General features: G+C 42.8%; 1 pseudogene and 1 gene segment (V, D, J or C); one reads left to right on the top strand and one right to left on the bottom strand.

Moving 5' to 3' along the window:
* LOC118364685 (uncharacterized) overlaps window positions 1–26,785 on the bottom strand; it is a 245,041-nt pseudogene that overhangs the window by 158,002 nt on the left and 60,254 nt on the right.
* On the top strand, window positions 1,855–3,152 carry LOC118365679 (Ig heavy chain V region 914-like). The segment is given in 2 exon segments: window positions 1,855–2,020; window positions 2,129–3,152. Coding segments are annotated over 2 exon segments (384 nt in total).

Below are 26,785 nucleotides of genomic sequence, written 5' to 3'. Positions count from 1 at the left end.
CAATCCTCATGCAGATATAATGCAGGTTCTGTCTCTGAGGTTTTTGTACAGCCTCATTTCACTGTGCCCCCAAACCCCATACCCCAAAAACCCGTATCACAGTGATATACCCCAGCACAAAAACACCTCCTTCACATCTCCGTAGGGATTCCATATGACTCTGCTCTCAGTGAGGTATAAGAAGCTAAATAATCTTACAGAATTATATTCTCTATGAGTTGGGGTGTGACGAGGGTGGTATGGGTGTTTTTGTCTTGTCTAGGGTTTTTTGTTTTTCTATGGGGTTTTGGTACTGTCTAGGTAATGTAGTTTTATGGTGGCCTGAATTGGTTCCCAATCAGAGACAGCTGTTTATCGTTGTCTCTGATTGGGGATCCTATTTAGGTTGCCATTTTCCATTTTGGTTTTGTGGGTTGTCTATGTGATGTTGCATGTCAGCACTAGTGTCTTATAGCGTTCACGGTCGTTTTGTATAGTTTGTTCAGTATTTTTCATTATTAAAAGGAAGATGCATTATCATCACGCTGCGCCTCTCCTCACTACGACGATCGTGACACCAGTCTAACTTCAACATAAACATGTTTCCTGCGTCGATGCTGCTGCTGGCAAGGGCCTCCAGTGAGTTTCTATGGACCGATACATGGACAAAAAAAGTGTGGAGAAATATTCTGTCAAATCAATTGGATAACATTATTCACTAAAAGTTCTATACTGTTTTTTTGTTTGGTTTTAGAGGTGTGTTTTTTCAGACTGAACTCACACATCCAGGCTCTATGCCCCTGCAGCCTGGACAGTCCCTAACCCTCTCCTTTAAGGTCTCTGGATATTATTTAACCCCCTAGAGTCGATTGACACACTGGTGTATTCGAAAAGTATTCAGACGCATGGACTATTTCCACATTTTATTACATTACAGCGTCATTCAAAAGTTGATAAAATTGCTATTTTTCCTCCTCAATCTACACAAAATACCACATAATGACAAAGCAACATTTTTTGGGGGGCAAATATATCAAATCAAATGGAAATATCACATTTACATAAGTATTCAGACTCATTACTCAGTGCTTTGTTGAAGCACCTTTGGCAGCAATTACAGTTACAGCCTTGAGTGTTTTTGGGTGTGACATTGCTATCTTGGCACACCTGTATTTGGGGAGTTATTCCTATTCTTCTCTGCAGATCCTCTCAAGCTGTCAGGTTGGATGGGGAGTGTTGGTGCACAGCTACTTTCAGGTTTCTCCAGAGATGTTTGATCGGGTTCAAGTCGGAGCTCTGACTGGGCCACTCAAGGTTTTCATCAAGGATCTTTTCCTTGATCCTGACTAGTCTTCCAGTCCCTGCCGCTGAAAAACATCCCCACAGCATGATGCAAATCAAATAGCTAAATTATCCATAGTATGAAGGTCTTAAAACAATTCCATGTGTCTAAATAATTAACCAGTACCAACTACTGTACAGGTAGGATACGACAACCTGCAGGAAAAGCAGGAAAAGCTGTTCAGTATCACCAGAGACTCTGACAGCAGCACGGTGCTCGAAGACCACAGTGATACAAACCAGGACCGGACCTGTACAATAACTGAAGACCCATGTGAATCAAACACAAGTGCCACATATGGCCGCCATTGATTCAATATAATATAATAATATCAATCAAAGAACTGCTCCATAAAATAAAACTTCTTATTGATACACTGGCACAATAAGTGGCTATGTCACTATTACATGTACACCTTGAGTCTTCACCAAAACTTTTCTCAACAGTACCAGTATATGTAGTATTTTAGACCACGAAATCTACGGGGAGAAACATGTAACACCATAGAGATGCAAATGTGTTTCTGTTCACATAGACCCAAGGTCTCCTCCCATTTCAATAGTCTGATATAACTGCCCTCCACAGACCATCTCCCTCAGTCACGACGACCACTCCCAGTCTGTGCTTCTTTTACAGAATTTTAGATCCGTAACACAATGAGAGTTCGAGAATGTATGTTCCTCCTGGCTCTCATCTCAGGTGAGTTAACTGGAGTTAGTTCTGTCCAGTGTAGGAGACAGGAGAGGAGCTGTTCTAATTGGCTGGTGGGTGATAGTCATCTAAACTCTCTGTCTGTTTGTTTTTCAGTTGTTCATGGGCAGTCACTCACCTCCTCTGAGTCAGTGGTGAAGAGACCTAGTGAGTTAGTAACACTGTCCTGTACTGTGTCTGGATTCTCCATGGGTAGCTACTGGATGCACTGGATCCGTCAGAAACCAGGGAAAGGACTTGAGTGGATTGGATTCATTGACACTGGAACCACAGCTTATTATGCCCAGTCTCTCCAGGGCCAGTTCACCATCACCAAATACACCTCCAAAAACCAGCTGTACTTAGAGGTGAAAAGCCTGAAGACTGAAGACTCTGCTGTTTATTATTGTGCCAGAGACACAGTGACACAGGAGGCTGCAGCACCGTACAAAAACTGATCAACACTGATCACAGTATGAGAGGCAATGAAGCGCATCTGTTGTTCAGACACACCCTCTATGAGAGAGTAGAAGGACTCAAAAGTAATGGAAAAAACACTGATATCATTATTATCCCCATAAAATTATTCACACACATTACAAAAGTGAAAAGCACATTATTTACATAAACTCAAAGTCAACTTTACAGAATTTAGTTTATATTAGCAATTACATTTTGAATATTTGTTTCGGACAGAATTCAATTAATGTGATCAGCAAACAGAAATATACTGAAACTAAAAACAGTAATGGATCAATTATAGGTCCTCATAGGAACTCCCCATAGATTCACAAGAGGGTTTAGCAGTAAGATATATATCGAATTCAATACAACTTGTATTGTTCCACATAGGGAAATGGTCTTGTTTTGTGTTGTTCAGCACTATATAAAATATCAAACATACAGTATCTAGTCTGAACATCCTGTATGTAAAATCTGAAATTCATCGAGCAGAATAATGGACAGGGAGGGGAGATAATGAAGAAAGGTATTTATGTTTTTAAATTGAATAAATATCTGTTTTCGACTTTGGCATTATGGGGTACTGTATATACTGTAGATTGTTGAGGGGAAAAAATAATTGTATAATTTTTAGAATAAGGCTGTAACGTAACAAATTGTGGAAAAAGTAAACATGCAAAAACGGGCAATTAGCATGTCAGTTCTTTAAACACACACACCACACACACACACACACACACACACACACACACACACACACACACACACACACACACACACACACACACACACACACACACACACACACACACACACACACACACACACACACACACACTACTCAACAGCAGTGGAAAACACAATGTCCACTGATATCAATGTTATCCACATAAAACATCCACACACATTATAAACACTGAAAACATACTATTTACAATTACTCAGAAGTACCTTTTATGCAACTCAGACTTCATATTAGCTATTATGTTTTGAGCATCTTTATCAGACAGAATTATATTAATTTGATCATCAAACAGAAATACACTCAAACTAAAAACAGTAATGGATGAATTATAGATCCCTGGGGAACTCCACAACAGATTCCCAAGAGGGGATGAGCAGTAAGAGATACATATATTTCAATACTAGATTCTGTCATTCTGTGCTGTTCTGAGAAACAATGCTGCCAATATAAACCTTATAAGAATATCTCTCCCTCTTAGTCTCTATTTAAACCTCTAGAGGGCTATTAAAAGTCTTCCTCCCCTTCATCCCTTTATAATCAGACAGTCAGCTCTGGACTTCTCATTATAGGCAGCTTGGACTGACATTACAGAGGGCCCTTGTAATGCTCCGGGTGTCGTGGGTGTGGAGTCAAACGCAGGAGACACAGAGTGCAATCCTGTGCGTCTTTAATAGCACCAACGCACCACAGGGTGCTCACAATAGTAACGGCCCCAAACACAGGGAATGAAAATGTACAACGGAAAAATCACGACCAGGCACTAACACGTACCTCTACAACAGAGCCGAAGGTTACACTGAAATAATCCCGCACAACAACCAGGCGGGCCGGCTGTCTAATAAAGACAAACTAATCATACATAAACAGGTGCTACCAATAAACATACAAGGAGGGGGAGGAAAGACAATCAGTGGCAGCTAATAGGCCGGTGACGACGACCGCCCTGCAATAACTATCACTGAATAATGGAACTGACGAGTCTGGAGTTTGTCATGGTGATACAATACTGATACATTACTGTCCATACACAGTAATAATAGACATGTACATGTAAGTTCAAAAATGTTTAATGTTTATAATAAAGTTAAAAGAGCTGAAGGGATTTTCAATGCCTCGCCAGAACAGAGAAGCTACGTCTGGTAAGACGAGGGGCGGGGGTGTGTGTCTTTCTCAATAACAGCACACTATCTACCAAGAGAGTTCTCACCTGTATTATTCGTAGCCGTCTATTTACCACCACAGACATATGCTGGCACGAAGACCGCACTCAACCAACTCTATAAGGCCAATAATGGAACGGTCCACGATCCTATACCATTGAAACACACCGGAATGGGGGCCTTGACGGAGGGACAGGAGTTGTTTAGCGGTATCCTTACCACAGACCGGGTGTTCTAAGACTTTCTTCATCTCCTCCGTGAATCTGGAGTAGGAGATGCGGATGGGGGACTGTCTCTCCCACACCGCTGTGGCCCAGGAAAGTGCTGCTCCACTGAGGCAGCCAATCAGAAAGTAAATCTTGGCCCGTTCGAATGGCATAAGAGTAGGGCTGTTGCTCAAATACTCATGAACATTGAACCAAAAAGGCTCTGCACACTCCGAGGTTGCCATCATAATGCTCGGGAGTCGGAGAAGGACTTGGAACTGGTCGTGAGCTCTGGGCGAAGGGTCGGCCCTGTTGGTCGGACAAGCTCTGTGAAAACTTCTTGATGTTTTCCAGAAGGGTCTTCAGGGCTCGGTCATGTTGCTCGAGCAGGGCACCTTGGTTGACTAGGGTTTGGTAGAGAGTAGCAGAGTAGCAGAGTCTGCTGGGTTAATCTTTTTGGCCCGGTCAGACTGTTACACAGTGTGGAACAGGGGAACCCAAGAGCAGACTCAGATGAGGAGACTGGGATGAAGTAACCAAGGTATTTATTGAGACACAGGGGGAGATGGAGTGCAGGTCATGGGAAGCTCGGGCGGGTTGTTGGAAACCAGGAGCTGAGGCTGGAGCGAGAGAGGTTGAGACAGGGTAAGCAGGTCTTTAAGGGAATCCAATGGAGTAGTAGAATGGGGAATCCTTGACAGAGTAGCAGGATGACGAGAAGTGGGACTGGAAACAAGGACCAGAGTCAGAGTGGGCAGAACTGTAGAGGAGAGGAAAAGGGAAAACGGGTCCAAACGTATAACAGGATCTGAATAGTAACAAACGGCTAGGACCGTAGACAGGCTGATTACAATCTGGCAGTGTGGATGTGGCAGGACTGAGTATATGTAGAGGTCTTGATTATGGAACAGGTTGCAGCTGGTGGGGATCTGCTCTGACTCCAGCACACCTGTCTCCGCCCACACAATCACAGAGGGAGAGGGAGAGGGAGAGAGTACTGGGGGAGTGGCGGCAGGTAGATCAAAAGAGTCCATATTAATCAAATACATTTAAGGAATAACAGTACATTTAGATCGCAATAAAAACTGGCCTATAGAGGCACAAAAACTTTACAAAATGCAGGAACTTATTCAAGAAAGATCCAGTGTAATATATTATACAAATAAAGCGAACTGGATGGAATATGGGGAAAAATGCACCTAATTATTTTTCAATCTTCAACATAGAAATGCTTCGAAGGTTATATGGCAGTTTTGGAGCAGTGGCTTCTTCCTTGCTGAGCGGCCTTTCAGGTTAGTAGATATAAGACTCGTTTTACTGTGGTTATAGATACTTTTGTACCTGTTTCCTCCAGAATATTCACAAGGTCCTTTGCTGTTGTTCTGGGATTGATTTGTATTTTTCGCACCAAAGTGCGAAGTATCAAACACAGGCAACTAGACATAGACTTTAACCCAATTATGGTTCCCAATCAGAGACAACGAAAAACAGCTGCCTCTAATCTAGGCAACCATAGACATACATAAACACCTAGATAGTACACAACCCCCATAAACATACAAAACCCCTAGACAGTACAGAAACACATCCATCACCCATGTCACACCCTGACCTAACCAAAATAATATAGAAACAAAGAATACTAAGGTCAGGGCGTGACAATAGGATAGGTCCCTAGTGGAGGTATTCCCCTGCGAGATCTGTAAAAAGGACAAAAGTCCCAGTTGCAGTGAGTTTTTTTCGTTTAAGAAGAGAGTTCTAGAAGATATTGAGTTAAAAAAACCAAAAAGAAAATATAGGATTTTCGAACACTGTTTGATTTACGTGTAGCAGCAGTATCAACATGGAGAGAGGCTGGTTTATGCCCTATGGGGAGAGGGCGCGATGAGAGATGATGTCGGTTATCAATAATAGTGATTTTTGAGGAAGTACTGGAATAGGACATAAAGTCCGTATTCTCAAGTAATAGATTCGAAGACGTTTATGGTATCGGTTATAATACAAGGTATTAAGTGCAGTGACCAATTAATTATTATCAGGGGAAGTGTGTAGTGCTATCTTAGAAAATAGTTAATAGAAAGTGTGTACAGTCGTGGGCAAAAGTTTTGAGAATGACACAAATATTAATTTCCACAAAGTTTGCTGCTTCAGTGTCTAGATATTTTTGTCAGATGTTACTATGGAATACTTAAGTATAATTACAAGCATTTCATAAGTGTCAAAGGCTTTTATTGACAATTACATGAAGTTAATGCAAAGAGTCAATATTTTGCAGTGTTGACCCTTCTTTTTCAAGACCTCTGCAATCCGCACTGGCATGCTGTCAATTAACTTCTCAGCCACATCCTGACTGATGGCAGCCCATTATTGCATGATCAATGCTTGGAGTTTGTCAGAATTTGTGGGGTTTTGTTTGTCCACCCGCCTCTTGAAGATTGACCACAAGTTCTCAATGGGATTATGGTCTGGGGAGTTTCCTGGCCATGGACCCAAAATATTGATGTTTTGTTCCCCGAGGCACTTAGTTATCACTTTTGTCTTATGGCAAGGTGCTCCATCATGCTGGAAAAGGCATTGTTCGTCACCAAACTGTTCCTGGATGGTTGGGGGAAGTTGCCCTCGGAGGATGTGTTGGTACCATTCTTTATTCATGGCTGTGTTCTTAGGCAAAATTGTGAGTGAGCCCACTCCCTTGGCTGAGAAGCAACCCCACACATGAATGGTCTCAGGATGCTTTACTGTTGGCATGACACAGGACTGATGGCAGCGCTCACCTTGTCTCCGGACAAGTTTTTTTACAGATGCCCCAAACAATTGGAAAGAGGATTCATCAGAGAAAATGACTTGTCCCCAGTCCTCAGCAGTCCAATCCCTGTAACTTTTGCAGAATATCCGTCTGCCCCTGATGTTTTTCCTGGAGAGAAGTGGCTTCTTTGCTGCCCTTCTTGAAACCAGGCCATCCTCCAAAAGTCTTCGCCAAAGGTCTTCTTATGAATTTTGAACGAGTGAAACCAGTGGATTACTGAATAAAGCGTGCCAACTAAACAGACTTTTTGGGATATAAAGAACGACTTTATCAAACAAAACGAAAATTTGTGATGTAGCTGGGACCATTGGGATTGCAAACAGAGGAAGATCTTCAAAAGGTGAGTGATTTATTTCATCTCTATTTCTGACTTTTGTGACGCCTCTGCTTGTTTGGAAAATGTTTTTAATGCTTTTGTTCCCGGGGCGCTGTCCTCAGATAATCGCATGGTATGCCTTTGTTGTAAAGCCTTTTTGAAATCTGACAAAGCGGCTGGATTAATAAGAAGTTAAGCTTTTAACTGATGTATGACACTTCTATTTTCATGAATGTTTAATATTACACATTTTTTATTTTGAATTTCGCGCTCTGCAATTTCACCGGATGTTGGCGAGGTCCCACTGCTCCGCAAGAAGCGTCCCACTGATCCGCAAGAAGTTAAGCATATAGGAATAGCTATTTCTATGTTAATCATTTAACAGAATAGCCGCATGTGTGCACTCCCTCACATCGTTTGGAGAAAATATCCTTTCTATTTAATTCAGCTTTGTTCAATTGTATTCTTCATACTATAAAATAATACCACATAATTCTCTGCAAATCTTGTCTGCTAAATGAACTAGTGTAGCCCACAGCCATTTGGCATGGCCAGATCAGGACCTAACAAGAAAAACTCAAAGTATGCTATTCTGTTCATCTGGAATAGACTACATTTTCTTCATATCATGCTTCTTTAGACCTGACTAAAATAAATAATGGATTCATTGTGATGGTGTGGGATTTATTACATGAATTCATTAGACTTTTTAAAATGTAGATGTTCCAAAGGTCTGTATCGGTGGCTTTGTATGGAAGCCAGGAGATGCTAAATGTGTTTATATCAATTCACGATCATTTACTGTGAGACAGTTATTTTCTTGACAACATTTTGTGACCACCACAGCCCTAGGTCTGTGGAATGTTGTCCCACACCTCTTCAATGGCTGTACGAAGCGGCTGGAACTGGAACACGCTGTCGTACACATCGGCCAAGTGCATCCCAAACGTGTTCACTGGGTGACATGTCTGGTGATTATGCAGGCGTTGGAAGAACTGGGTCATTTTCAGCTTCCATTACGTGTACAGATCCTTGCGACATGGAGCTGTGTTATTATGCTGAAACATGAGGTGATGGCGGCAGATGAATGGCACGACAATGGGACTTAGGATCTCGTCACGGTATCTCCATCAATAAAATGCAATTATGTTTGTTGTCCGTAGATTATGCCTGCCCATACAATAACCACACTGCCACCATGGGGAATTTTGTTCACAACGTTGACATCAACAAACCGCTCACCCACACGACGCCAAACTCGAGGTCTGCAGTTGTGAGGCCGTTTGGACGTACTGCCAAATCCTCTGAATCGACATGGGATGCAGTTTATGGTAGAGAAATGAACGTTCAATTATGTTGTGAATTGAGTGACTGAGTACAGTGTTGACTTATTTTAACCCAGGATGAGTATTTTGAACATTGTGAGGAGTCAATGAGCTCTAGTGTGGGAATTACATCGGAATATAAAATTATGCAGTCATTGCAGTGTAAATTCAACTCATTTCAGTGGAATTTACACCATTTTGAGTCAAATTAACTCTGAAACTGTGACACTACCTTGAGAGTAACTTTAACACTAGGGACTGGGACCAAATGTTATCTGAAACAGTGTTGAATTCAAATCTACAGGAGTTAAATAAACACTTTTATTTTTACTGTGATGGGATCTTTCATTTCAACTTATTAAACATGGGACCAACACTTTACATCTTGCGTTTTAATTTTTTTCCATTGTATCTTTCAGTATGCTCAATGAGGGCATTAATTTAAACCTACCAGTAATTCAAACTCTGAATTGGATTAGGCTCATATACAGGTGAATGTGAATAAGATGTCATCAAAAATATATCAAGCGGATCCAGTTCAGAAGGGAAACCAGATTGTGGGGGCTTTAGCTGATTGCTTCAACAGATATTACACCAATTGGATTCACAATCTAATTACATGCGGTATATTTAAGTTGACCAGCTCTACACATGCTTCCTACACTATAAGTCAGATGTCAACACTCCCATGCGCTGGTGTCTCTTGCTGCTCTCCTGCTGTAACTAGCTGTTACTCTTTATGCTTGCTGTTTCTGATATCCCATCACCACCCCAGCCTCCAACTGTGGGTTCTGTTTCTTCCTTCAGGGGATTTGATATAGCATATCGTACTCACTGCCTGTAGTTCTATTACCATCTTCATATGATGCTTCACTCTGGCAGTTAGATACCCTGAAGGAGCAGAGCCTAACGCCAAGACTATGCATTGTAATCTTTTCGAATAAATGGTTAAATGTACACATGGTGTCTCCTTTTGAAAGATATTAACTGCAGTTTCCTGTGTCACTGTCTCTGGCACAATAATAAACAGAGGAGTCTTCAGTCTTCAGACTGTTCATCTGGAGATGCAGCTTGCTATTGTCTCTGGAGATGGTGAATCAACCCTGAACTTACTGGGATTAGTAAGTTATACCACCATCACTGCCAGTAATAATTGCAACCCAGTCCTTTCCCAGGAGTCTGTCTGTTCCACGTCATCCAGTCGTCCTGTCTAAACCAGAGGATGTACATGTCATTTGGTGGGATTCTCCAGTCTGTTTAACCATGGAGTCAGACTCAGTATCTCACCCTGAACACCTGTTGATAAAAATAGAGTATTTCAAACTTGAACAAAAGCTTTTAAATACACACAACCATCTGTTGAAAGTAAAAACAAAGTGTTTTTCTGACAGTCCTAGAATCAGTAGCATGTATGCCTATTATGTCATCTTTGTTAAACATGTTAGACTATGATCAGTGTAACACTCAGTCTAGTCGTCAGTCCTTCTCCTCCACTCTGCAGTGAGATAAGTAGTGATGGATGTCTCGTTGGTATGAAGGGTCAGGAGACAGTTGCAGAAATGCGTAATATGGTTTTATATTTCAACCAAATGACAGCGTCACATGTAAAGGCACAGGGACGAAGATCAAACAAACATGTATACAAAACACAGGGTTGAACCCAAACAAAGAGCGAGGAGTACCTCTAATACATTCCCCGTGCTTGGGGCGGCAGGGTAGCTTAGTGGTTAGAGCGTTTGATTAGTAATCTTAAGGTTGCAAGTTCAAACCCCCGAGCTGACAAGGTACATCTGTTGTTCTGCCCCTGAACAGGCAGTTAACCCACTGTTCCTAGGCCATCATTGAAAATAAGAATTTGTTCTTAACTGACTTGCCTAGTTAAATAAAGGTTAAATAAATAAAATACACGTGGCAGGATCTGTAATAAATACACGGGACGTGACCCGAAAACACAAAGCACAACGAGAGCCAAAACAAGCACAGTTACTCACACGGACAATGGAACAATAATAGACAAGACAATGGTGAACAAAGGGCACACTTATACAGTTACTAATCAAGGATATGGGGACCAGGTGTGTGTAATGACAGTTCCGGAGGGACAATGAAAGAGCTCAGAGTTTTGCATTGACTCCTCCTCACAGGGTGGGAAGATCACACAGAGATTAAGTAGAGAATTCAGAGATGAGGAACAGGTTCATATGTTCTGAATACTTTGTTTATGATTTTTTGTATGTGACATCAAGAAAGCTTGACCAGACTAGGCAAGAGGTAGTTTGAATGTTAGAGGCTGGACCCTTTTATGGTGTAGTTCTTTGTGATATTGTTATTGTATTCTTTACAGTAATGGTATACACAGCATTATTCTAGTGTGACACAAAGAGAGGAACACCAGCTAGACATATTGTTAGGCAGTGTTGGGGTTTTTGTTTAACTGCTTCACCATCTCCAGTCAGTGTCTGTTGAGCACAATAATAAACAGCAGAGTCCACTGCTCTCAAACTCTTGGCCTCTAAGAACTGTGTGCTTGTGGAGTCTGCATGGATAACATCTGTGCCTGAACCATTCTTCATTCTCCCGATCCACTTCAGTACTTTCCCTGGTTTCTGCCTTATCCAGTGAATTGTAGATCTAGTCATTGAATAAAGAAAGATTGAACAGGACATTTTAATTGTGTCTCCAGGTCGTTTCGCCTGAGAAGGAGACTGATCCAATCTGAAATCAGAACAAACACCTGCAAAACAAAAACATTTCAACATTCAGTTGAAGATGTGGTATTTACATTAATATAGACTTTGACCATGATACTCAGACATTATTCAGTCACCATGTAATGCTTTACTTACTGTGTATGGACATCACCATGACAATTACAGTGCCCTCAGATATTATTCATATCCCTTGACTTATTCCACATTTTGTTGTGTTACAGCCTGAATTCATTAATGGATTAAATATAGTTTTCACACCCATCTACACACAATACCCCTTTAATGGCAAAGTGAAAACATCTTTTTAGATTTTATTGCTAATTATTAAAATTCAATTAAGTACAGTAATGTCTCATTTACATAAGTCTTTTGTCACGAGTCCGACCGAGGGTGGCTTCCCTTCCCGCTCGGGTGCCGCTCGGCGGTCGTCGTCACCGGCCTATTAACTGCCACTGATTGTCTTTCCTCCCCCTCCTTGTATGGTTATTGGTAGCACCTGTTTGTGATGATTAGTTGGGCTTCTTTAGCCTGTTTGTTGTGCGGGATTATTCATTGTAACCTTCGGCTCTGTTGTAGAGTTGTAGAGTGTTTGTTCCTGGTCGTGCATTTTTCTGTTGTACATTTTTCATTCCCCGTGTTTGGGGCCGGTATTATTGTAAGCACCCTGTGGTGCATTGGTGCTATTAAAGAGCACAGCATTGCACTCTCTGTCTCCTGCGTTTGACTCCACACCCACAACACCCGGAGCATTACAGAATCCCGCACCTAAAGATTGAATGGAGTCAGCAGGAGCAGCAGCCAACCCTCTCCCATCGATGGAGGAACGGGTTCTCCACCACACCACCGTCCTCCATCGGATCGGATCCGCGATGGATCAAGTAATGGAGAGAATGGACCGATGGGAGAGGAGTGGTCTCCTCTCTCCACCTTCGGCACCCCCGGCTCCGGATGCCCCATCTCCCGACAAGTGTAAAGGGATAAAGAATATGTACATAAAGATATATGAATGAGTGATGGTACAGAACGGCATAGGCAAGATGCAGTAGATGGTATCGAGTACAGTATTTACATATGAGATGAGTAATGTAATGTAATGTATGTAAACATTATATTAAGTAGCATTGTTTAAAGTGGCTAGTGATATATTTTACATCAATTTCCATCAATTCCCATTATTAAGAAAGCAAAGGCTAGCTTTTTCAAACAGAAATGTGCATCCTGTAGCACAAACTCCAACAAGTTCTCGGACACTGTAAAGTCCATGGAGAATAAGAGCACCTCCTCCCAGCTGCCCACTGCACTGAGGCTAGGAAACACTGTCACCACTGATAAATCCACGATAATTTAAGATTTCAATAAGCATTTTTCTATGGCTGGCCATGCTTTTCACCTGGCTACCCCTAACCTGGTCAACAGCCCTGCACACCCCACAGCAACTTGCCCAAGCCTCCCCCATTTCTCCTTCACCCAAATCCAGATAGCTGATGTTCTGAAAGAGCTGCAAAATCTGGACCCCTACAAATCAGCCGGGCTAGACAATCTGGACCCTCTCTTTCTAAAATGATCCGCCGCAATTGTTGCAACCCCTATTACTAGCCTGTTCAACCTCTCGTATCGTCTGGGATCCCCAAAGATTGAAAAGCTGCAGCGGGCAACCCCCTTTTCAAAGGGGGAGACACTCTAGACCCAAACTGTTACAGACCTATATCTATCCTGCCCTGCTTTCTAAGGTCTTCGAAAGCCAAGTTAACAAACAGATCACCGACCAATTAAAATTCCACCGTACCTTCTCCGCTATGCAATCTGGTTTCTGAGCTGGTCATGGGTGCACATCAGCCTCGCTCAAGGTCCTAAACTATATCATAACCGCCATCGATAAGAGACAATACTGTGCAGTTGTCTTCATCGACCTGGCCAAGGCTTTCGACTCTGTCAATCACCACATTTTTATCGACAGACTCAACAGCCTTGGTTTCTCAAATGACTGGTTCACCAACTACTTCTCAGGCAGAGTTCAGTGTGTCAAATCGGAGAGCTTGTTGTCTGAACCTCTGGCAGTCTCTATGGGGGTGCCACAGGGTTCAATTCTCGGGCCAACTCTTTTCTCTGTATACATCAATGATGTCGCTCTTGCTGTTGGTGAATCTCTGATCAACCACTACGCAGACGACACCATTCTGTATACTTCTGGCCCTTCTTTGGACACTGTGTTAAATAACCTCCAGACGAGCTTCAATGCCATACAACTCTCCTTCCATGGCCTCCAACTGTTATTAAATGCAAGCAAAACTAAATGCATGCTTTTCAACCGATCGCTGCCCACACCTCCCCATCCGTCCAGCATCACAACTCTGGAGGGTTCTGACTTAAAATATGTGGACAACTACAAATAGTTGGGGCGGCAGCGTAGCCGCAACAAATCTGTTGTTCTGTCAGGCTATCATTGAAAATAAGAATTTGTTCTTAACTGACTTGACTAGTTAAATAAAGGTTATATAAAATACCTAGGTGTCTGGTTAGACTGTAAACTCTCCTTCCAGACTCACATTAAGCATCTCCAATCCAAAAATTGAATCTAGAATTGGCTTCCTATTTCGCAAACAAAGCATCCTTCACTCATGCTGCCAAACATACCCTAGTATAACTATCCTACCAATCCTTGACTTCGGCGATGTCATTTACAAAATGGCCTCCAACACTCTACTCAGCAAATTGGATGCAGTCTATCACAGTGCCATCCGTTTTGTCACTAAAGCCCCATATACTACCCACCACTGCGACCTGTATGCTCTCATTGGCTGGCCCTCGCTTCATATCTGTCGCCAAACCCACTGGCTCCAGGTAAGTTGTTGCTAAGTGAAGCTCACTCGTCACCAGCATGTATATCTCACTGGTGACCCCTAAAGCCAATTCCACCTTCGGGCTTCTTTCCTTCCAGTTGACTGGAACAAACTGCAAAAATCACTGAAGCTGGAGACTCATACAGTATCTCCCTCACTAGATTTAAGTACCAGCTGTCAGAGCAGCTCACCGATCACTGCACCGGTACATAGCCAATCTGTAAATTGGCTGTGCAACTACCTCATCACCATCCACCATCCAACTATTTCATCACCATATTGTTATTTATTTTGCTCCTTTGTACCCCAGTGTTCGCTACTTGCTCACTCATCTTCTGCACATCTATCACCTCAGTGTTTAATTTGCCATACTGTAATAATTTCACCAATATGGCCTATTAATTGCCTCATCTCCCTTATCCCACCTCATTTGCACACACTGTATATAGACATTCTCTATTGTATTATTGACTGTATGTTTTGTCAATGTGTAATCCTGTGTGGTTGTTTGTGTCGCAATAAAAAAGGCTATAGTGACATCGCAGCTTAACATGCTAATGTATCAATAATACGTTTTATGTCATAGAGCAGTTCTTTGACTGGGGGGCGTATGTTTCACTGCATTACTCACATGCATATTCAGTTTTTGTACAGGTTCTGTGTTGCTTTGTATCACTGTAGTCGTCGAGCACAATAATATACAGCTGTGTCTTCAGTCCGCAGACTCTCTGCAGATACAAATTCAGTATCTCCAGAGACACTTCCAGCAGCACAGTCATTTTCACAAAAACAAGAAAAGCATTCAAATAAAATAATTTACCTTTGAAGAACTTTGGATGTTTTCAATAAGGAGACTCTCGGTTAGATAGCAAATGTTCAGTTTTTCCAAAAAGATTATTTGTGTAGGAGAAATCGCTCCGTTTTGTTCATCAGGTTTGGCTAAGAAAACCCCCCGAAAATTCAGTCATTACAACGCCAAACTTTTTTCCAAATTAACTCCATAATATCGACAGAAACATGGCAAACGTTGTTTAGAATCTATTCGATGATAAATCATTTGTGGCAGTTGGGTTTCTCCTCTGAAGCAAATGGAAAAATGCACGCAGCTGGAGATTACGCAATGATTTCGACAGAGGACAACAAGCGGGCACCTGGTAAATGTAGTCTCTTATGGTCAATCTTCCAATGATATGCCTACAAATACGTTACAATGCTGCAGACACCTTGGGTAAACGACAGAAAGTGTAGGCTCATTCCTGGCGCATTCACAGCCATATAAGGAGACATTGGAACACAGCGCCTTCAAAATCTGGGCCATTTCCTATTTGAAATTTCATCTTGGTTTCGCCTGTAGCATCAGTTCTGTGTCACTCACAGATAATATATTTGCAGTTTTGGAAACGTCAGAGTGTTTTCTTTCCAAAGCTGTCAATTACATGCATAGTTGAGCATCTTTTCGTAACAAAATATCTTGTTTAAAACAGGAACGTTTTTTTTATCCATAAATTAAAAGAGCACCCCCTATATCCAAGAAGTTAAAGAAGGATTTTTAAGCCTTGAGACAATTGAGACATGGATTGTTATTGTCACCACGCTGCTAGCAGGGTCTTTGGAAACACTGAACTTGTTTGTCAGGTCATCTTTGAATCTAATTGCTCCATCCCGGTGTGTAGGGTGTTGGATCCAAGCTGTTGCGTAGTTATCATTAGTCAAGGAATACTCAGAGACCTTACAGGAGAGGGTCAGAGACTATCCAGGCTATATAGCCATTGGGCCTTGCTGGGTGAGCTCCAGTGCATATCTGTGAAAAAAACAAAACAATTGATGATGTTTCAAAGTAATAATAATGTGGAAGGACCACTAGGGGGCAGGCTGGGCTCATGGATAGTAGCCCAACAAAGCATGGGAGACAAGGTAACCAGAGTCAATTAAGCACAGCTGACGGTACTAATGACATACTCTCCTTCCCCTATAAAAGAGAGAATGGAACCAGCAGAGAAGGGGGAAACTATCTCTGGAAGATGGCCACCGAGAGAGAGAAGCTGTGCTGAAAGAACCACTAAGATGTTGACAAACCCGTGATTTATGTTTGTTGTAGTTTAAAGATAATCATATTGTGTTCTTGTTTCATCTGGAGAAGAATATGTGTATTTTTCCTTGGAAGATTTTTCATTGATTATGTTAGAATGTTTTTGTTGACAAAATACCCTCAATAGAGAACCGTGTTCAATCAAGAAAACCTACTCCTGACTCGTTTATTCCACCTTCCCGCTTTAGAGTGACGCCTAATTACTTGGTATGCTCACAATAATAATAATAATACATGGGACTCATATAGCTCTTCCAAGGACCCAAAGTCTCTTTACAATTTTAGAAATGAAACAAAAAAACAGGAGTCAAAACAACATCAAACTAAACAAGAACATAAACAAAGAGAGGGATGGGCTCAAGGAGTGAAGCTGCACTTGTCTACTCCAACTGAGTGAAGCTGCACTTGTCTACTCCAACTGAGTGAAGCTGTACTTGTCTACTCCAACTGAGTGAAGCTGCACTTGTCTACTCCAACTGAGTGAAGCTGCACTTGTCTACTCCAACTGAGTGAAGCTGTACTTGTCTACTCCAACTGAGTGAAGCTGCACTTGTCTACTCCAACTGAGTGAAGCTGCACTTGTCTACTCCAACTGAGTGAAGCTGCACTTGTCTACTCCAACTGAGTGAAGCTGCACTTGACTACTCCAACTGAGTGAAGCTGCACTTGTCTACTCCAACTGAGTGAAGCTGCACTTGACTACTCCAACTGAGTGAAGCTGCACTTGTCTACTCCAACTGAGTGAAGCTGCACTTGTCTACTCCAACTGAGTGAAGCTGCACTTGTCTACTCCAACTGAGTGAAGCTGCACTTGACTACTCCAACTGAGTGAAGCTGCACTTGTCTACTCCAACTGAGTGAAGCTGCACTTGTCTACTCCAACTGAGTGAAGCTGCACTTGACTACTCCAACTGAGTGAAGCTGCACTTGTCTACTCCAACTGAGTGAAGCTGCACTTGTCTACTCCAACTGAGTGAAGCTGCACTTGTCTACTCCAACTGAGTGAAGCTGCACTTGTCTACTCCAACTGAGTGAAGCTGCACTTGTCTACTCCAACTGAGTGAAGCTGCACTTGACTACTCCAACTGAGTGAAGCTGCACTTGACTACTCCAACTGAGTGAAGCTGCACTTGTCTACTCCAACTGAGTGAAGCTGCACTTGTCTACTCCAACTGAGTGAAGCTGCACTTGTCTACTCCAACTGAGTGAAGCTGCACTTGACTACTCCAACTGAGTGAAGCTGCACTTGTCTACTCCAACTGAGTGAAGCTGCACTTGTCTACTCCAACTGAGTGAAGCTGCACTTGTCTACTCCAACTGAGTGAAGCTGCACTTGTCTACTCCAACTGAGTGAAGCTGCACTTGTCTACTCCAACTGAGTGAAGCTGCACTTGTCTACTCCAACTGAGTGAAGCTGTACTTGTCTACTCCAACTGAGTGAAGCTGCACTTGTCTACTCCAACTGAGTGAAGCTGCACTTGTCTACTCCAACTGAGTGAAGCTGTACTTGTCTACTCCAACTGAGTGAAGCTGTACTTGTCTACTCCAACTGAGTGAAGCTGTACTTGTCTACTCCAACTGAGTGAAGCTGTACTTGTCTACTCCAACTGAGTGAAGCTGTACTTGTCTACTCCAACTGAGTGAAGCTGTACTTGTCTACTCCAACTGAGTGAAGCTGTACTTGTCTACTCCAACTGAGTGAAGCTGTACTTGTCTACTCCAACTGAGTGAAGCTGTACTTGTCTACTCCAACTGAGTGAAGCTGTACTTGTCTACTCCAACTGAGTGAAGCTGTACTTGTCTACTCCAACTGAGTGAAGCTGTACTTGTCTACTCCAACTGAGTGAAGCTGTACTTGTCTACTCCAACTGAGTGAAGCTGTACTTGTCTACTCCAACTGAGTGAAGCTGCACTTGTCTACTCTAACTGAGTGAAGCTGCACTTGTCTACTCCAACTGAGTGAAGCTGCACTTGTCTACTCCAAATGAGTGAAGCTGCACTTGTCTACTCCAACTGAGTGAAGCTGCACTTGTCTACTCCAACTGAGTGAAGCTGTACTTGTCTACTCCAAATGAGTGAAGCTGTACTTGTCTACTCCAACTGAGTGAAGCTGTACTTGTCTACTCCAACTGAGTGAAGCTGTACTTGTCTACTCCAACTGAGTGAAGCTGTACTTGTCTACTCCAACTGAGTGAAGCTGCACTTGTCTACTCCAACTGAGTGAAGCTGCACTTGTCTACTCCAACTGAGTGAAGCTGCACTTGTCTACTCCAAATGAGTGAAGCTGCACTTGTCTACTCCAACTGAGTGAAGCTGCACTTGTCTACTCCAAATGAGTGAAGCTGCACTTGTCTACTCCAACTGAGTGAAGCTGTACTTGTCTACTCCAAATGAGTGAAGCTGTACTTGTCTACTCCAACTGAGTGAAGCTGCACTTGTCTACTCCAACTGAGTGAAGCTGCACTTGTCTACTCCAACTGAGTGAAGCTGCACTTGTCTACTCCAAATGAGTGAAGCTGCACTTGTCTACTCCAACTGAGTGAAGCTGCACTTGTCTACTCCAAATGAGTGAAGCTGCACTTGTCTACTCCAACTGAGTGAAGCTGTACTTGTCTACTCCAAATGAGTGAAGCTGTACTTGTCTACTCCAACTGAGTGAAGCTGTACTTGTCTACTCCAACTGAGTGAAGCTGCACTTGTCTACTCCAACTGAGTGAAGCTGTACTTGTCTACTCCAACTGAGTGAAGCTGTACTTGTCTACTCCAACTGAGTGAAGCTGTACTTGTCTACTCCAACTGAGTGAAGCTGTACTTGTCTACTCCAACTGAGTGAAGCTGTACTTGTCTACTCCAACTGAGTGAAGCTGTACTTGTCTACTCCAACTGAGTGAAGCTGTACTTGTCTACTCCAACTGAGTGAAGCTGTACTTGTCTACTCCAACTGAGTGAAGCTGTACTTGTCTACTCCAACTGAGTGAAGCTGTACTTGTCTACTCCAACTGAGTGAAGCTGTACTTGTCTACTCCAACTGAGTGAAGCTGTACTTGTCTACTCCAACTGAGTGAAGCTGTACTTGTCTACTCCAACTGGGTGAAGCTGTACTTGTCTACTCCAACTGAGTGAAGCTGTACTTGTCTACTCCAACTGAGTGAAGCTGTACTTGTCTACTCCAACTGAGTGAAGCTGCACTTGTCTACTCCAAATGAGTGAAGCTGCACTTGTCTACTCCAACTGAGTGAAGCTGTACTTGTCTACTCCAAATGAGTGAAGCTGTACTTGTCTACTCCAACTGAGTGAAGCTGTACCTGTCTACTCCAAATGAGTGAAGCTGCACTTGTCTACTCCAACTGAGTGAAGCTGTACTTGTCTACTCCAACTGAGTGAAGCTGCACTTGTCTACTCCAAATGAGTGAAGCTGTACTTGTCTACTCCAACTGAGTGAAGCTGTACTTGTCTACTCCAACTGAGTGAAGCTGTACTTGTCTACTCCAACTGAGTGAAGCTGTACTTGTCTACTCCAACTGAGTGAAGCTGTACTTGTCTACTCCAACTGAGTGAAGCTGTACTTGTCTACTCCAACTGAGTGAAGCTGTACTTGTCTACTCCAACTGAGTGAAGCTGTACTTGTCTACTCCAACTGAGTGAAGCTGTACTTGTCTACTCCAACTGAGTGAAGCTGTACTTGTCTACTCCAACTGAGTGAAGCTGTACTTGTCTACTCCAACTGAGTGAAGCTGTACTTGTCTACTCCAACTGAGTGAAGCTGTACTTGTCTACTCCAACTGAGTGAAGCTGTACTTGTCTACTCCAACTGAGTGAAGCTGTACTTGTCTACTCCAACTGAGTGAAGCTGTACTTGTCTACTCCAACTGAGTGAAGCTGTACTTGTCTACTCCAACTGAGTGAAGCTGTACTTGTCTACTCCAACTGAGTGAAGCTGTACTTGTCTACTCCAACTGAGTGAAGCTGTACTTGTCTACTCCAACTGAGTGAAGCTGTACTTGTCTACTCCAACTGAGTGAAGCTGTACTTGTCTACTCCAACTGAGTGAAGCTGTACTTGTCTACTCCAACTGAGTGAAGCTGTACTTGTCTACTCCAACTGAGTGAAGCTGCACTTGTCTACTCCAAATGAGTGAAGCTGTACTTGTCTACTCCAACTGAGTGAAGCTGTACTTGTCTACTCCAAATGAGTGAAGCTGCACTTGTCTACTCCAACTGAGTGAAGCTGCACTTGTCTACTCCAACTGAGTGAAGCTGTACTTGTCTACTCCAAATGAGTGAAGCTGCACTTGTCTACTCCAACTGAGTGAAGCTGCACTTGTCTACTCCAACTGAGTGAAGCTGTACTTGTCTACTCCAAATGAGTGAAGCTGTACTTGTCTACTCCAACTGAGTGAAGCTGCACTTGTCTACTCCAAATGAGTGAAGCTGTACTTGTCTACTCCAACTGAGTGAAGCTGTACTTGTCTACTCCAACTGAGTGAAGCTGTACTTGTCTACTCCAACTGAGTGAAGCTGTACTTGTCTACTCCAACTGAGTGAAGCTGTACTTGTCTACTCCAACTGAGTGAAGCTGTACTTGTCTACTCCAACTGAGTGAAGCTGTACTTGTCTACTCCAACTGAGTGAAGCTGTACTTGTCTACTCCAACTGAGTGAAGCTGTACTTGTCTACTCCAACTGAGTGAAGCTGTACTTGTCTACTCCAACTGAGTGAAGCTGTACTTGTCTACTCCAACTGAGTGAAGCTGTACTTGTCTACTCCAACTGAGTGAAGCTGTACTTGTCTACTCCAACTGAGTGAAGCTGTACTTGTCTACTCCAACTGAGTGAAGCTGAACTTGTCTACTCCAACTGAGTGAAGCTGTACTTGTCTACTCCAACTGAGTGAAGCTGTACTTGTCTACTCCAACTGAGTGAAGCTGCACTTGTCTACTCCAAATGAGTGAAGCTGTACTTGTCTACTCCAACTGAGTGAAGCTGTACTTGTCTACTCCAAATGAGTGAAGCTGCACTTGTCTACTCCAACTGAGTGAAGCTGCACTTGTCTACTCCAACTGAGTGAAGCTGTACTTGTCTACTCCAACTGAGTGAAGCTGCACTTGTCTACTCCAACTGAGTGAAGCTGCACTTGTCTACTCCAAATGAGTGAAGCTGCACTTGTCTACTCCAACTGAGTGAAGCTGTACTTGTCTACTCCAACTGAGTGAAGCTGCACTTGTCTACTCCAACTGAGTGAAGCTGCACTTGTCTACTCCAAATGAGTGAAGCTGCACTTGTCTACTCCAACTGAGTGAAGCTGTACTTGTCTACTCCAACTGAGTGAAGCTGTACTTGTCTACTCCAAATGAGTGAAGCTGCACTTGTCTACTCCAACTGAGTGAAGCTGTACTTGTCTACTCCAACTGAGTGAAGCTGTACTTGTCTACTCCAAATGAGTGAAGCTGCACTTGTCTACTCCAACTGAGTGAAGCTGTACTTGTCTACTCCAACTGAGTGAAGCTGCACTTGTCTACTCCAAATGAGTGAAGCTGCACTTGTCTACTCCAACTGAGTGAAGCTGCACTTGTCTACTCCAACTGAGTGAAGCTGTACTTGTCTACTCCAAATGAGTGAAGCTGTACTTGTCTACTCCAACTGAGTGAAGCTGCACTTGTCTACTCCAACTGAGTGAAGCTGTACTTGTCTACTCCAACTGAGTGAAGCTGCACTTGTCTACTCCAACTGAGTGAAGCTGTACTTGTCTACTCCAAATGAGTGAAGCTGTACTTGTCTACTCCAACTGAGTGAAGCTGTACTTGTCTACTCCAACTGAGTGAAGCTGTACTTGTCTACTCCAACTGAGTGAAGCTGTACTTGTCTACTCCAACTGAGTGAAGCTGCACTTGTCTACTCCAACTGAGTGAAGCTGCACTTGTCTACTCCAACTGAGTGAAGCTGCACTTGTCTACTCCAACTGAGTGAAGCTGCACTTGTCTACTCCAAATGAGTGAAGCTGCACTTGTCTACTCCAACTGAGTGAAGCTGCACTTGTCTACTCCAACTGAGTGAAGCTGCACTTGTCTACTCCAACTGAGTGAAGCTGCACTTGTCTACTCCAACTGAGTGAAGCTGCACTTGTCTACTCCAACTGAGTGAAGCTGTACTTGTCTACTCCAACTGAGTGAAGCTGCACTTGTCTACTCCAACTGAGTGAAGCTGCACTTGTCTACTCCAACTGAGTGAAGCTGTACTTGTCTACTCCAACTGAGTGAAGCTGTACTTGTCTACTCCAACTGAGTGAAGCTGTACTTGTCTACTCCAACTGAGTGAAGCTGTACTTGTCTACTCCAACTGAGTGAAGCTGTACTTGTCTACTCCAACTGAGTGAAGCTGTACTTGTCTACTCCAACTGAGTGAAGCTGTACTTGTCTACTCCAACTGAGTGAAGCTGTACTTGTCTACTCCAACTGAGTGAAGCTGTACTTGTCTACTCCAACTGAGTGAAGCTGCACTTGTCTACTCCAAATGAGTGAAGCTGTACTTGTCTACTCCAACTGAGTGAAGCTGCACTTGTCTACTCCAACTGAGTGAAGCTGTACTTGTCTACTCCAAATGAGTGAAGCTGCACTTGTCTACTCCAACTGAGTGAAGCTGTACTTGTCTACTCCAACTGAGTGAAGCTGCACTTGTCTACTCCAACTGAGTGAAGCTGTACTTGTCTACTCCAAATGAGTGAAGCTGCACTTGTCTACTCCAACTGAGTGAAGCTGTACTTGTCTACTCCAACTGAGTGAAGCTGCACTTGTCTACTCCAACTGAGTGAAGCTGCACTTGTCTACTCCAACTGAGTGAAGCTGTACTTGTCTACTCCAACTGAGTGAAGCTGCACTTGTCTACTCCAACTGAGTGAAGCTGTACTTGTCTACTCCAACTGAGTGAAGCTGCACTTGTCTACTCCAACTGAGTGAAGCTGCACTTGTCTACTCCAAATGAGTGAAGCTGCACTTGTCTACTCCAACTGAGTGAAGCTGTACTTGTCTACTCCAACTGAGTGAAGCTGTACTTGTCTACTCCAACTGAGTGAAGCTGCACTTGTCTACTCCAACTGAGTGAAGCTGTACTTGTCTACTCCAACTGAGTGAAGCTGCACTTGTCTACTCCAACTGAGTGAAGCTGTACTTGTCTACTCCAACTGAGTGAAGCTGTACTTGTCTACTCCAACTGAGTGAAGCTGCACTTGTCTACTCCAACTGAGTGAAGCTGTACTTGTCTACTCCAACTGAGTGAAGCTGCACTTGTCTACTCCAACTGAGTGAAGCTGCACTTGTCTACTCCAAATGAGTGAAGCTGCACTTGTCTACTCCAACTGAGTGAAGCTGCACTTGTCTACTCCAAATGAGTGAAGCTGTACTTGTCTACTCCAACTGAGTGAAGCTGCACTTGTCTACTCCAACTGAGTGAAGCTGCACTTGTCTACTCCAACTGAGTGAAGCTGTACTTGTCTACTCCAACTGAGTGAAGCTGCACTTGTCTACTCCAACTGAGTGAAGCTGCACTTGTCTACTCCAACTGAGTGAAGCTGTACTTGTCTACTCCAACTGAGTGAAGCTGTACTTGTCTACTCCAACTGAGTGAAGAACAGATAGACACTCCTCTTTACATACAGAGAAAATCTCATTTTCAGTTGAGGGAGGTTGGAATAAGAGGAACATTTCTATATATAAAGAAACTGATATATGTTTGTTATAAACTGCATCAACCTGTAATCCTGACTGAAATGAAATACATTTTTTACAGTATGTTATTATTTTTTAACAACATTGTTATTGTTGTCAGAGTTTCCTGGAATGTCACAGCACATAGGACTGTGGTGCATTTCTAACTGTTGGTGTCTCAAGGATCTATACTCAGCTCATTACGTATTCAAAATAATGATTTAGTATTATTTTAGATATCATTTAGATTATATATAACCTGTGTATGATATGTGTAGACCAGTGTACAGTATGTTGTTGATGCCATGTGGTAGTTGATAGTGTGGAAAATAGACTCCTAGATCTAGTTTCCCAGATACAGATTAAGACTAATCATAGACTGAATAACTTCTCATGCCGATTCTCCATTGAGCTCTCCATTTAGTTCAGGACTAGGCTTCATTTTTTTCTGGAGAAACTGGTCCCTAGAGACTTTCATATCAGACTGTAGTCACTGTCTAACCATGAACACCTGTGGAGACAAAGTTACATTAGAGAACATTCCTGGACTCAAAACCAAACTTAACAATCTGTTCAAGTAAAATCAGTCTGATACTGTTCACCTGTCAACCCTATAATCATCAGTAATAAAGCAATAGTGTATTTAATCATGGACTGTCAGAAGTTATGGTGTGTCCCTTTTCTTCAGTCTAGTCAGTGCTTCAGTCCTCTCCTCTACCCTACATTCTCAGTGTCAGAAGAAAAAATATAGTCAGATTGGCCTGCTAATGTGCCTTTCGAGACCTTATAAACTGTCTAGAGTAGACAGACAACTGATCCAAATGGAATGAAACATTCAAACCACAAAGCTTTTGTGCAATTATTCAAATGACATTTTCACAGCAGCCAAGAGTAGAATTTTGCCAGTCTAGGTAAGATAATTATATTGTCCCGTAACAAGATCAATAGGGTTGCTTTTTGAGCTGCTTGTCTCATGTCTTCTTCCTTCATGCTCAATGATGCACCTGGCATCTCCGCTGCCTATCAGCTATTCCTGTTTGTTCTTATGGATTCAGATGAATGCTTTTATGTGTGCCATGATTGCTATAGCCTATTGCAGACCTGGACAAATTAACCACCCACCACTATTGTCACTATGAAAGGTGGAGAGAGGGCTGGATGGACTGGTAGAATATATTGACCTGTGGTATAGTAAAAGTTAGCACAGATTAAAGCGCAGTGCATAAGGAAAGTACCAAAACACATTTATATAAGGGAAGGTAGATGCAAGCAGCTGAGGACATTTTCTAGGATGGAAGAAACGATATAGTAAAACCTGCAAAAGAGCGAACGTGAACCATAGAAAAGAGCACTACCCCCCCCAATCTGAGGGCCGGATTGTCCAGGCTCTATGGCCATTGGGCCTTGTTGGGCGAGCTCAACTCCATAGTTCACACCTGTGAAAAAGAAAATAATTGATGAAGGTCCAAAGTAACCCAGCATTAATAATGAATTGGTCTTTTGAAATAATAATAATAAATGTATGTGTATTTATATTCACCCAAGAGGGACTCACAGGATGCAGCTGCCAAAAGCAGCAGAGATGCAGGTAACATGGCTCGTGTTGAAGCTAAACTGGAAGCTGCTCTTGTCTACTAAAAACAGATTGTGTATGGTTGTTATAAGCTGCACCAAGCTGTATTACTGACTGAAATTCTATACAAAATGTTGTTAACTGAGTTGATGTTATCAGTAAACAGATCCCCATAAAAATCCATCAGTTTAAACTAGAGATATCAGGGATCATCATGTCACTCCTTGGTCTTAGTATTTTGTGTTTTCTTTATTATTTGTTCAGGCCAGGGTGTGACATGGGGTTATTGTATTGTCGTATTGTTTTTTTTTGTAGGCATTGGGATTGTGGCTGATTAGGGGTGTGTCTAGCATAGGCTTGGCTGCCTGAGGCGGTTCTCAATCAGAGTCAGGTGATTCTCGTTGTCTCTGATTGGGAACCATATTTAGGTAGCCTGGGTTTCACTGTGTATTTCGTGGGTGATTGTTCCTGTCTCTGTGTTAGTTGTCACCAGACAGGCTGTATAGGTTTCCACGTTCCGTTTGTTGTTTTGTATTTATATAGTTATTTCATGTATCGTTTTTTTTATTAAAGAACATGAGTAACCACCACTCTGCATTTTGGTCCTCTCCTTCAACAGACGAACGCCGTTACAGAATGACCCACCACACCCGGACCGAGCGGCGTGGTAACAGGCAGCGACAGCAGGAGCAGCGAAAGGAGGAATGGACATGGGAAGACGTTATGGACAGCAGGAGTATGGAGTATACGACTTGGGAGGAAAGAGACAGGTGGGCGGTCGACCCAGAGAGAGTGCCGGAGCCCGCCTGGGATTCGCGGGAGCAGTGCGAAGAGGGCTATAGG

Source organism: Oncorhynchus keta, chromosome 32, assembly GCF_023373465.1.
Source record: "Oncorhynchus keta strain PuntledgeMale-10-30-2019 chromosome 32, Oket_V2, whole genome shotgun sequence".
In the NCBI taxonomy this organism is placed as follows: Eukaryota; Metazoa; Chordata; class Actinopteri; order Salmoniformes; family Salmonidae; genus Oncorhynchus; species Oncorhynchus keta.
This window is presented reverse-complemented; position numbering and strand designations above follow the sequence as displayed.